Source organism: Ichthyophthirius multifiliis (assembly GCF_000220395.1).
Source record: "Ichthyophthirius multifiliis unplaced genomic scaffold scaff_1120509251397, whole genome shotgun sequence".
Classification (NCBI taxonomy): Eukaryota; Ciliophora; class Oligohymenophorea; order Hymenostomatida; genus Ichthyophthirius; species Ichthyophthirius multifiliis.
Window position 1 is genome coordinate 1 of NW_004085913.1, and position 12,146 is coordinate 12,146.

Consider the following 12,146-nt stretch of genomic DNA (forward strand, 5'->3'; position numbering starts at 1 on the left):
ATATATATATATATATATATATATATATATATATATATATATATATATATATATATATATTTTTATATATATTTAAAATATAATTTTTTTTTATTTTATTTTGATATCAAATATTTTTACTATTTAAATAATTATTCATTACATCTATAATTTATAATGATTTTGGTATTTATTATATTTATTCTTTAATTATGTTTAAGAATTAAATTCCAATTTAATTTATTATATTTTTAATATTTTCTATCCATTAAGGCTCGTTTTAATATATTTTTTCTACTTATGTTTTTTTGGAAATCCTAGTATAAAAGGTTCTCCGTATTTAAAATAATCATTTTATTCTTATTAATCTACTTCTATATCGTTTCTAGCTTTCATAGGCGCTTATCTTATAATATTTTAGAATTTTTTTTGAATATGTATTTAATTTTTTTCAAAACAAGGTGTTATATTTTTTAAATATTCAAATATTGCTTAATGTAATATAATTGATATATAATAAGCATTACTTTTTTTAATTTAATTTTTTTAATATAATTTATAAATATATATGTTTGTATTTTTATAACTCTTTAATTTTATCTGACTATTATATTCCGTCTATCATTGTTTATGGTTCTTTCATTATTTTTAAAATTAAAATTCTGACTATTATAAATAAAAGTATTTATAATTCTTAAGTTTTATCTGTTTAATTTCTTATTTTTTTTTTAATTGATATTTATTTATACTTATTTTTTACATTATTGAACCGTATGAATTAAATTAAAGTCTATCAATTTCAAATTTCATTAAGTAGTTTTATGGAGGAAAGCCTTGATTTTTGATGTATTTTATCAAAAATAATATAAGGTTTTAAGGAATGTTTTATTTTTCTGTATTATTTTTTAGACCTTCAAAAAAACTTTAAGTGATTTTCTTTTTATTATTAATTTTTTTTAAAAAAAATAATAATACATAAGTACTTTTAAAAATTAAAATCTTTTTTTTATTCTTACAAAGATAGCTTTTTTTATGAAAATACATCCAAATTCAAATTTTTATCTTTTAAAAACATTTAAAAAGCATTTTAACAAGAAATTTTAATAAAATTTGTACAATCCTAAATGTTTTATATTTAAGAAAAAGATAATAATAAAAAAATATGTTACTTCCATAGCTTTTGGAATTTAATCAGTTATTTCTTTTATGTATTTTTCTCTTTTTTAAATTAAATAATGATTTAAACTTTTTTTAAATAGGAGATATAAAAAGGTTATTTATTTCATAAAAATTAAGTAAATTTTATTTTTTTTCATTTTTTTTTTAATATAAAAATTTAAATTATTATTCTCTTTTTTTAAATAAAAGTAAAAAAATAGCAATACTTTTTGTTTTAAAGTTCAATGTTTATAGCACTTTTTTATTATTATATTTATGATTATTAATTTAATTATTAATATTATTATAATATTTATGTTTATCTTTTTTATTAAATTAAGTTTTTTATATTTTTTAAATCATAGTTTTCTTATTTTAATGTTTGTGTATACTTTTATTATAATTATTCATATTTTAATTTTTAAATTTAATCTTTTTAATTTTATAATTCTAATACTTTTCTTTTTTCTTATAAAAATTTATTGATATCTGTCCCTTTTTATTCGTTATAAATAAGCCTATATTATTTATTAGCTAATCTCTAATAAAAAAGAAATATAATTATATAAAACTGTAATAAATATTAATTAACTTCTTTAGCTAAAATATCAACCATTTAGTCAACTAATAAATAAATATAAATAAATATTAATATTAATATTAATAAATAAATAAAATACTATTTGAATAGACATTATTTTAAGTTTAATCATTTTTAAAAATATAAGGTGGATATCCTGCAATTTATTTATATTATTTACTCATTTAATATAAATCAAACATACTAGGCTTTTGAAGAAAATTATTTTAATGGTACTAAAAAGGAGGTAATAAAAATTTATCCGATTATAATTATTATTATTATTATTATTATTATTATTATTATTATTATTATTATTATTATTATTATATATTTTAAAATTATTTTATTTTTATTTATTTATTATCATGTGTTTTTTATTATCATATATCTTCTTTAATATAATTTTAAATTTCTTCTTAATTGAATTTAATGTATATATCTTTTTAATTTAACATCTATTAAATTTATTTGAAATTATTTAATTGTGTTTATAAATATTTTTTTTTGTTTTCGCAATTATTTAGTTCATTTTATAAAAGTTTGATAAAATTATCATTATTTATATTTTATTCTTATAAATTATTAAAATTTTAAATATTCTCTATATCATTAATTATACATTTTTTTTAATTTTCAATTTTATTAATTTTTTGCTTTATCAATTCTTATTATTTTTAAACTTTATTTAAATATTAATATTGTAAAAATTTTTCTTATTGTATATATTTTTTATATTCATTATTTATTTAAAAAGTCTTTTCATCCTAAATTTATTGTTAAATTTATAAATTTTATAACATTTACTATATTAAAATTAATATAAAATTAGTAACATAATATTAAATATTAAATTTCTTACTTAATTTTATTAATTCCATTCAGAAAAAAATTAAATTTAACTTTGGAATAATTATTCATAATCTTTTTATAAATAATAATATAAAAATGTATAATAATTAATATATATATATATATATATATATATATATATATATATATAAATATTTTTATACTTAGATTTTTATTATCATTATCTTATTAATTATCAATTTTATTATCTTTAAGATTCCATACTTTTTTATATAATATTTTTAAAATATAATTATTATTTTCTATAAATTTAACTATTTTAAGTTGATATTTATTTATTCGATAATGTTTATTTTTCCTTTTAATATAATTTTATTAAAAAAACTTATTCTTTTTATTATTTACAAATGTATTTTATGCAGCTTATTAAAAAACACTTATTTTTGTTTAGCTTTTCATATAAATTAAATAAATAAAAATTAGTATTTAAAATAAAAAATACAATAAAAAAGTTAATATAAAAACAAGTAAAAAATTTAATAATAATTAAAGCAATTTTTAAATTAAATATACTTATAATATATATATAAAAATACAAATATATTTCAATTTTTTTAATTAATTATATAAATCTACTAAATTTCAATTAAACTCTATTTAATATTTTAAATACTAATTTCCTATTTTTCCTCTTCTAATAAAATCTATACACAACAAACTTCTAAAATCTAATAAACTAACTATAATTTTTCCTTTAAAACCTAAATTAAATCAGGATAATTTTCTTAAAACCAACTTAATACATTAAATCCAACTGGATCGTCTAAAACTTTATAACAAATTGATTTTATTTAAATCTTATCTATATTATCCCAAGGCTCCTTTCCAGTAAAAAGTTCTAATAGAATACATCCAAAACTATAAATATCATACTTTGGTGATTATGATTTATATATAACAGCTGCTGGATGTGCATATTTAGCAGTATTTCCAATAACATTATTATTTTCGTATATATTGGACATTGATAGGTCCGAAATTAGTATATTATTATCATTATCAATCAAAATATTTTCAGGTTTTAAGTCTGTATGTTATGTTTTTTAAGATTAGAGAATTTCTAGGCTTTCCGCTATTTATATTGCCCAGTTTATTTTTTGAGAAATGGATATTTTTTAGAATGATTTTTAAATGATTTTTTTAAGCGAAAATTTACATAAAGGAATCCAGTAGCCTATATTGACTGATTTTCTAGAAATGTCGACTTCAAAGGAAATTCCTTTTAAAGGCATTATTCGAGAATTTTAAATTAGCATAAATTTTTACATAGTCTCCGCTTCGGAAAAAACTTGATTAAATTTTTGGATTACATAGGCATCATTTGCCTGCAGTTTGCATATTTTTAACGCGTAGTTTTAATTTTCGAATGCTATTTTATAAACTGAGCCGAATGTACCCTATCCTATTTCTTTACGGGTGGCATTCTTCATCTTTTCATGTGGAATTATACGAATAAAGTTTTATTCGAGTTCCTGTGATTGGGGTTGGGTTTAGATGTTCATTTTGCTTTCTTCTTCTATGTTTTCGTCAATGGTTTATTTTTAGGCTTTTTGTTGGTAAAGGAGGTGCTTTTTTTAACGATTTTGTTACTATATAAAGTTTTCTTCTAAGAATTTTACATCATAGGATTAAAGTTTTTAAAAGAAATTTAATTGGTTTTCGAATGTTTAGGAAACAAATTTATATTGGGATATTTTTTGGAATAAATAGTCAATTTTTTGGTTTTTTAAGGTCGAAACGGCAATAAATGGTATATTAAATTATTCTGAAAATAATTAAAAATCATTAATTTTTTCGAGTTATTTTTCTAATAATAAATCTGTTTTAGTCCCAACTATAATATATTTAATATTTTCATATAAAAGGTTTTATTACTATGATTTAAAAAAATTAAGGGAAATTTGCATATATGGAATTATTTAATCACTATAAGTATTTTATGTAATGTCTAGACAAAATAATATTATTTTAAAATCTTTATATTTATTACTCATTTCTAAACGCAAAAATTAGGGGTCGCTTTTATTTGTGCGGGTAAAATAATATTATTTTTTGTTATATATAGTCATTTTTTAATTTATGATTTTTCCTTATTTTAATAAAATAGTTATTAGGCTGTCTTTTCCAATTTTTTAATCGCCTACAATTAATATTTGAATTATTTAAGAATTTTATTAAGAATTTTCATTAAAATGGTTAGTACATAAGTTACCCATTTATATATATATATATATATATATGATCTTTTTATTTTATAAATTGTTTATTTTTTTGGTGTTATTTTTAAAATCAAAATTACTTTTTAAAAAATATATATTTACATGTATATTTTATATTTATGTATATTTTTTTTTTATGTTTATTTTAATTTTTTATGTGATAAAATATTAAGATTAAGATTTTTCTCAATTAATAATAAAAATATAATATAAATATAAATAAATATTTATTACAATTTTTAGTTTATATATAAATTATTTTTAAATAAAAGTATATTTATTTATTTATTGATTAATGATTTTTTTATCATATATTAATAATATTGTTTAATTATTTGAATATTATTTTATTTTAATAAATACAAAAAATAATTTTTTATTAAACTAAAAATTAATCAATAAAATATTTTATTTTTTTATATATTTTTTAAATATTATGTTAATTTTAAAATTTAAATATATTAATATAATTTTAAATTAAAAAATTAACAAACATATTTGAAATGAATAATAATATTACTTAAAATCTATTAAATTATCCATTTTATTAAAAGTCTTTATTAAATAAAACAAACACAATACATGTTAGACCCCCTATTTCAACAAAATAGATAAATAAAGTTTTTTAATTTTTTTTAAAAAAAAATTTAACATTATATTTTTATTTAAATTTTAATAAATAAGAATAATCAAAATAAAAAAGAATAAAAGATATAATATTAAACTTAAATATAAAAAAAATGATAAGAAAATAAAGTTTTAATTAACTATTAACATTTAATGATTTAAAAAATAATTAAAATATTTAATAGAATATAAAAATAAAAGATTTTTTAAGTTAATCAAATGATTATCAGTAGAATTAAAAATAAGAAGATGAATAAAAAAATAAATTATAAAATAATTTTTTTTAAGATTTAAATGATTATTAAAAAATTAAAAGTGCTATTTTAATATAAAGGAATTTTCGAATGTTTTTTGAATAATAGAAATATAAAAAAACTATAAAAAAGATAAAATTAATTTAATGCTTTTTTAGATAATTTATTAAGGAAAAAGATAAGAAAATTAGGGAGTCATTATTTATGTTAAATGGACATTAATTAAGAATTTAAAAATAAATAGAAAATTTATAATAATTAGAAAGATAAATAAAAAATAAATTCTAGAATAATTAAAAGATTATCAAATATATGAATAAATATTAGTTAAAATTAAATTAATAATTTAATAATTACATAAAAAAGACTTAGTACCCATTAAATTAAAAAATTAAAGATGAGAAAGAAAGTAAAAGAGAAAATATTAAAAGATAATATAAAAGTTGTTAGAATGAACTTTAAATTTTATTAAATAAACATTTAAATAATAAAAAAAATCATAATTCATTAATTAGTATTAATAGGTCTACTTCTATTTCTAGTAGTAAATAATTTGCAAAAATAAAAGGAAATATATCATCTGAAATAAATATAAATAAATGTTCACTAACAACTTTAGAATCTGATGTTTATCCAATTAATGGAGAAGTATTTTATATAATATTTTATATATATATATATATATGTATATATATATATATATATATATATATATTAAAGATTAGTAAATAATATGAAAAAATAGTATAAAGATTAAGACAATAATTAGAATAAAAGATATAAAACGAATATTAAAAAGAAAGTTAATAAGAATAGTAATTACTTTTATTATAAGATGAATTACACAAAACTAACATTAATTACAAAACCAAAATTATTTAAATAAATGAAATGCTAAAAAAATTAGAAATTAAATTATTACAAAATATGAATATTCATAATGAAAAATAGTTTAACATAATATAAGAACTTTAGATTGTTATTGAATATGTATAATGTATTTATATAATATATTTATATAAAATATAAATTAATTACTATATAAATATATATATATATATATATATATATTAAATAGAATTCTTCAAATAATCTAATAATTAAGATGATTAATAGTTATAATTTAATTTAAATAACTTATATGTCAATGAAATCAGCTAAAATAAAAATAAATTCTTTTTTTGATTTAAATTTGTTGATTTTTATATTTTCTTTTTATATTTTTATTAATATTTATTCTTATATATTTTAATTTTTATTTATTTAATTTTAATTTTTATCTAAATTATATTCATATACCATAACTAATAATTATATTTTTATAATTGTTTTTTTCTATTTTTTTATAAAAATATACAAATTATACGAAATTATAAATAAAATATATTTAAGAAGTAATTAATATTTTATATTTTTTTTCAAAAAAAACTCTTATTGTTTTTTTCAGTTATTGGATCAAAAGAATCTATATTACATGAAAAATCATTGTTTAAATAATTTTAATAATCTCTTTTTATTTAAATAATTGTTCTCTATGAATTTTTATTAGGTAAAGATTAATTTGTAATTTATAAAGATTTTCTAAAAGTTTTTAAAACTTAATTATTTTCTTCTTAATAATGTAAAAAATTTTAATACAAAGGATTTTAGTTTTTATTTTTTTAATCTTATTTTGGAAAAGATAAAATTGAAGAATTCTAAATATTTTTTATTTATTTATTTAATTCTTAAATTTATTTATCTTTTTATTTTAAAGAAATAGATAAATCTATATTTTAATCTTTTAAATTCTAATATTATTATAAATCATTTTAATAATTTTTTTATGTAATTATTAATAAGTTTATAAGATCATGATTTTCTTTTTTTAATTATTCATTCTAAACATTAATTTAATCATTATTATTATTATTATTATTATTATTATTATTATTATTATTATTATTATTATTATTGTTATTTTAATGTGTTGAATTTTTATTTAATTCTTACCTTTTTTTTTTTTACTTTCTTTTTATGCTTTTAAATTTTAATAATAAGGAACTATCTCGCTCTAGATTATTTGTATATTATCTACATTATTTTGTTTATTATTTTGAGTTTTACAATTTTATTCATTACATTCAAATGATATTCGTTCTTAGTCACTTAATATATATGTGTTTTCGTTATTTAAATTATTCTTTTTAGATACAAAACTTTTATGTTCAGCTAATTCTAATGATTTTTCAGTTGTAAAAATAGTGTTTTTAGAAATAGCTTTAAAATTAAATTAATAATTTATAATTATTTTTATTACATCTTTCATTAGTGGATAAATATCTTTTATTTTACATTTTTTCTTTGTAGGATATTTTACATTATATTTATTACTATTAAGAAATATTAATTTATTATTTATCTAAATTTGATATAGATTTAACAATTTCTAATTTTTAAAAGGTGCCTTTTAAATAATATTATTATAATTAAAAATTAATTTAAACATATAATAAATAAATATATATATATATATATATATATATTATTTTTATTATAATTATATACTTGGACTAAGAATTTAATTTAAAATATCATTTTAAATATTATTATTTTATAATTTTTCTTAAATATTATATTAATTTTATTATTAAACAGAAGGATATTATTATAAGTACTTCTATTATGATTATTGAAATTATTGTAATTTTATTTTTATTATTATTGTTATTATTATTATTATTATTATTATTATTATTATTATTATTATTATTATATATTTTCTTATCAAATTTCGTCACTGCTTTTATTAAAATATATTTTTTTATTATTATTCATTTCAAATTATACTCCATTATATTTATTAATTAAATAATTTATGTTTACGAATTTTTTTTTTAATTGTCTGTATTTTTTTAATTCATCTTTTATACTAGGTTTCATTTGAATGTTATTTTTTTAAATGTTTTTTTATTTTAAATTTATTAAATAATAAAAAAGCATTTAAATAAATTAAAATAATTTTATCGAATTTATATATAATAATAAGAATAATATTGTTAAACATCATTTAAATTTTAATTTATTGATATTTTTAATTTATATTCTTTTTTTTTTTTTAAAAAAAAAAAATTATTTATTAATATTTATTTTTTTGTAAGATTTTCATAAAATTATATTTTAAATATATTTTTCAAAATATTTACATGAAAAAATTTATAAATATTTTTAAATTTATTTTTATTTAAATATTTTTTTATAAAAAAAAAAAAAATATTATTAAATTTAATAAAGTATAAAAATAAAAAAAAATTACTAAAAAATAAAAATCAAATAAATAGAAATGGTAATAATATAATTAAAAAAAATATAATTTAAAAAAATTATATAAAACAGGTATTCAACAAATTCGTTTAAGTAGGTAGAGTAGTCTATATCAATTTCGGTTCTGATAAAGGCAAATTAGCCGTAATTGTAGATATTGTTAACTAAAATAGAGTTTTAGTTGATGGCGATAATGTTAAAAGATAAGTTATTCCCATTAAAAGAGTTAACTTAACTAAATTCCACATTACAGATGTTAAATTACATTAAAGAACAACAGTTTTAAGGTATTATTTTAAATTTATATATATTATTAAAAAGCAAAAATTATATAAAAATAGAAAAAAAATCTAAAAATTTGATTTGAACAAGAAGTATGCAGAAACTGCATTCGCTAAAAGATAAGCAGTTAAAGCTAAAAGAGCTTCTTTGACTGATTTCGATAGATTCAAAGTTATGGTCTTAAAAAAAAGAGTAAATAATACTAACAATTTATAATATATATAAATAAATATTATATAAATATATATAATAGCTTGCAAGAACTAACACTAAAGCCAAATCAAATTAAACCAAATAAGCCAAGAAAGCAGCTAAATGATTAAATTAATTTTGATAAAAAATTAAAATTCAAATTTAATTATATTTTGTTTAGTTATGATTTTTAGTTTTATTTTATTTTTTTATTTAGTATTAATTTTTTATTTGTAATTAATATTTAAATGTGCTTTTTATTTTTTCATTTATAATAATTTTAAAATTATTAAAAATAAAAAATCTTATATATATATATAATTATAATTTATATTTTAAAAATATCTTTTTATAATTTATATATTTATTGATTATATATATTTTAATAAATAAAAAATATAAAGTTATTTTCATGTATAAAATTATTATTAAAGAATAATATTATATTATAAAAATAATATTCTCATATATAAATATATATAAATATATATAAATATATATATATATATATATATATTTATTTATGATATACATATAAATATTATAATAATTTATTTTCATAATTTAATTTTTTATATTTACTTTAAAATTTACATATTAAACATATTTTTTTTTATAAGAAAAATAGAAATATTTGATTAACACCATAAATATATAAAAAATTATAAAAACTATATTTATATGCTAAATAACTTTAAATAAAACATAAAAACTACTACTTAGAAACTCAAAGTACTGTCAGATTTGCCTTAAATCTAATTAAAATATTAAAAAACTTTATAAAACACATAAATATCCTAAAAACTGACTTTATTAACTGATAATAAATATCGTCCTTCTCCATTTTTATCCCATTCTTTTCTATAAAGTCTTTTTAATGTTCGTTACAGTCGAAATTTGATAATAAATTATAAAAGAGAATATATAAAATTATCTGACGGGGGTTAAATATCATTAGATTGGGCAAATCCGATTAATAATTAAAACCATTAAGAATATGAGCCATCTCCTGATACTAAAATTTTATTTATTATACATGGTTTAACAGGTGGTTCCAATATGAATTATATAAAATCCATTGTTTAAGAAGGATAAAAATAAGCATTTAGGTGCGTAGCATTTAATTCTAGAGGAGTTAATACTGAATTAAGCACTCCTTACCCTTTTAATGGTATTTGTTTGAAAGATTTAGATTATTCGATGAATTTAGTGCATTAAAGATACCCAAAAGCTGATATTTTTGCAGTTGGGGCTAGTTATGGGGCTAATATGTTAATTAGATGGGCTGGAAATGTTAAAGGAAGTAATTTTTTGAAAGGTATAGTGGGTTTATCTACTCCTTTTTGTATAAAATAATGCATTTAATCAATGGGTTATATATATGAAGGATTTTTTGTTTAATTGTAAAAAAATTATATATATATATATATATTTATAAAAATTTATATATATATACATATAAAAAAATAGAATGAAAAATAATTGTATAAATCCTCATAAAGAAATTTTAGAAAAATTAAAAAATTCACATGGAATATGTTTAAATAAATTGCAAAAAACGCGCACTATAAAAGAATTTCATAGTGAATTTACAGTTAAACTATATGGATTTAATTCGGTAGATGAGTATTTTAATTTATCAGATATAACAAATACACATACTTAAAATATATAAGTTCCAACTTTATTAATGCATTCGAAAGATGACCCTATTGTTACTTATAAGTGTGTACCTTAAGAATAATTATTAGAAAATAAAAATATTATTTAAGTTGAAACTAGTCATGGGGCACATGTTTGCTGGTATTATGGAAAATAACCAAAAAGAGTATATAATTATATATATATATATTTATATATATTTTTTCATTTATTTTAAAAAAGTGGTATCCTAAACCTGTAATTTAATATTTTAATGTTATTATATAGTAATAATAATAATAATAATAAGAATTATTTTAATAAAATAAAAATTATTTCAAATAATGATTATTTTTATTTGTATAATAAAAATTAAATAGAGTAAAGGTTTATTATTTTTATTATAAGAATATATATTAAATGTAAATAATTAATATTTATTTTTGTTTATATTTTAATAATTATCTAATTTTTATGTAATCATAAAACCTAATTTTTTAATATATAAATATAATGATATAAAATTTTTTAATATTCTTAATTTTTAAATAATAAGTGTACAATTAAATATATTATTTAAATTAGTATAATATTTATAATAAAAAAATTAAATATAAATAAAAAATTTAATATAAATAAAAAAATTTATTAAAAATAAGAATGTAAAATATATATTCTAATATATATCAATTAATATTAACAAATATTATAATAAATAAAAAAATTATGATAATAATTATTTTACATATATATATTTATATATTTAATATATATATATATATATTTATATATATTTTAATAAAATTAATAATATATTAGACTAATTACATATATAATTTAAAATATCATTATTCTTCATCATAAATATAATGCATATTTTTTCTAACGATTTTTCCTTCACTATAAAGATTTCCAATTCCATGTTTTTTTCCATTTTTCCAAAAACCTACATACACAAATCCATTCGAATAAATAAACTTTCCTTTTCCATTTCTTAAATTTTATTTAAATTCTCCTATATAAACTGATCCATCACTA

At 14.6% G+C, this 12,146-nt stretch overlaps 3 protein-coding genes across 3 annotated transcripts, besides 44 other annotated features; 2 read left to right on the forward strand and 1 right to left on the reverse strand. All coding sequences in view use genetic code 6, as the record gives it.

The window, feature by feature from the left end:
* Nucleotides 1-72: a microsatellite.
* Nucleotides 1-88: a microsatellite.
* Nucleotides 89-506: 418 nt separating this feature from the next.
* Nucleotides 507-537: a microsatellite.
* Nucleotides 538-1,398: 861 nt separating this feature from the next.
* Nucleotides 1,399-1,454: a microsatellite.
* Nucleotides 1,400-1,460: a microsatellite.
* Nucleotides 1,455-1,515: a microsatellite.
* Nucleotides 1,464-1,511: a microsatellite.
* A 34-nt stretch (nt 1,516-1,549) lies between the features above and the next one.
* Nucleotides 1,550-1,598: a microsatellite.
* A 166-nt stretch (nt 1,599-1,764) lies between these two features.
* Nucleotides 1,765-1,807: a microsatellite.
* A 175-nt stretch (nt 1,808-1,982) lies between these two features.
* Nucleotides 1,983-2,084: a microsatellite.
* Nucleotides 2,085-2,342: 258 nt separating this feature from the next.
* Nucleotides 2,343-2,405: a microsatellite.
* Nucleotides 2,406-2,415: 10 nt separating this feature from the next.
* Nucleotides 2,416-2,456: a microsatellite.
* A 190-nt stretch (nt 2,457-2,646) lies between these two features.
* Nucleotides 2,647-2,725: a microsatellite.
* Nucleotides 2,680-2,725: a microsatellite.
* Nucleotides 2,726-2,806: 81 nt separating this feature from the next.
* Nucleotides 2,807-2,849: a microsatellite.
* A 171-nt stretch (nt 2,850-3,020) lies between these two features.
* Nucleotides 3,021-3,073: a microsatellite.
* A 673-nt stretch (nt 3,074-3,746) lies between these two features.
* Nucleotides 3,747-4,092, reverse strand: IMG5_195450 (protein kinase domain protein; the record flags this gene model as incomplete). Its single annotated transcript, XM_004024325.1, has 1 exon — nt 3,747-4,092. A coding segment is annotated over one exon (346 nt), but the record flags the coding sequence as incomplete, so codon positions are not given.
* Nucleotides 4,093-4,752: 660 nt separating this feature from the next.
* Nucleotides 4,753-4,781: a microsatellite.
* A 130-nt stretch (nt 4,782-4,911) lies between these two features.
* Nucleotides 4,912-4,968: a microsatellite.
* A 34-nt stretch (nt 4,969-5,002) lies between these two features.
* Nucleotides 5,003-5,036: a microsatellite.
* A 1,308-nt stretch (nt 5,037-6,344) lies between these two features.
* Nucleotides 6,345-6,405: a microsatellite.
* Nucleotides 6,406-6,681: 276 nt separating this feature from the next.
* Nucleotides 6,682-6,760: a microsatellite.
* Nucleotides 6,693-6,761: a microsatellite.
* Nucleotides 6,762-6,888: 127 nt separating this feature from the next.
* Nucleotides 6,889-6,954: a microsatellite.
* Nucleotides 6,890-6,914: a microsatellite.
* Nucleotides 6,917-6,970: a microsatellite.
* A 413-nt stretch (nt 6,971-7,383) lies between these two features.
* Nucleotides 7,384-7,441: a microsatellite.
* A 147-nt stretch (nt 7,442-7,588) lies between these two features.
* Nucleotides 7,589-7,651: a microsatellite.
* Nucleotides 7,652-7,742: 91 nt separating this feature from the next.
* Nucleotides 7,743-7,784: a microsatellite.
* Nucleotides 7,785-8,176: 392 nt separating this feature from the next.
* Nucleotides 8,177-8,215: a microsatellite.
* Nucleotides 8,216-8,354: 139 nt separating this feature from the next.
* Nucleotides 8,355-9,762, forward strand: IMG5_195460 (ribosomal protein, putative; the record flags this gene model as incomplete). Its single annotated transcript, XM_004024326.1, has 4 exons — nt 8,355-8,372; nt 9,066-9,280; nt 9,335-9,467; nt 9,529-9,762. 4 exons carry the CDS (start codon nt 8,355-8,357, stop codon nt 9,592-9,594), a joined length of 432 nt encoding a protein of 143 aa, XP_004024375.1. The 3' UTR covers nt 9,595-9,762.
* Nucleotides 8,379-8,450: a microsatellite.
* Nucleotides 8,897-8,929: a microsatellite.
* Nucleotides 9,021-9,053: a microsatellite.
* Nucleotides 9,490-9,523: a microsatellite.
* Nucleotides 9,673-9,709: a microsatellite.
* A 128-nt stretch (nt 9,763-9,890) lies between the features above and the next one.
* Nucleotides 9,891-9,929: a microsatellite.
* Nucleotides 9,930-9,932: 3 nt separating this feature from the next.
* Nucleotides 9,933-9,984: a microsatellite.
* Nucleotides 9,933-10,013: a microsatellite.
* A 135-nt stretch (nt 10,014-10,148) lies between these two features.
* Nucleotides 10,149-11,625, forward strand: IMG5_195470 (hypothetical protein; the record flags this gene model as incomplete). Its single annotated transcript, XM_004024327.1, has 2 exons — nt 10,149-10,870; nt 10,938-11,625. 2 exons carry the CDS (start codon nt 10,149-10,151, stop codon nt 11,623-11,625), a joined length of 1,410 nt encoding a protein of 469 aa, XP_004024376.1.
* Nucleotides 10,881-10,928: a microsatellite.
* Nucleotides 10,887-10,932: a microsatellite.
* Nucleotides 11,406-11,446: a microsatellite.
* Nucleotides 11,407-11,454: a microsatellite.
* An 80-nt stretch (nt 11,626-11,705) lies between the features above and the next one.
* Nucleotides 11,706-11,754: a microsatellite.
* Nucleotides 11,706-11,766: a microsatellite.
* An 87-nt stretch (nt 11,767-11,853) lies between these two features.
* Nucleotides 11,854-11,902: a microsatellite.
* Nucleotides 11,903-12,146: the final 244 nt, after the last annotated feature.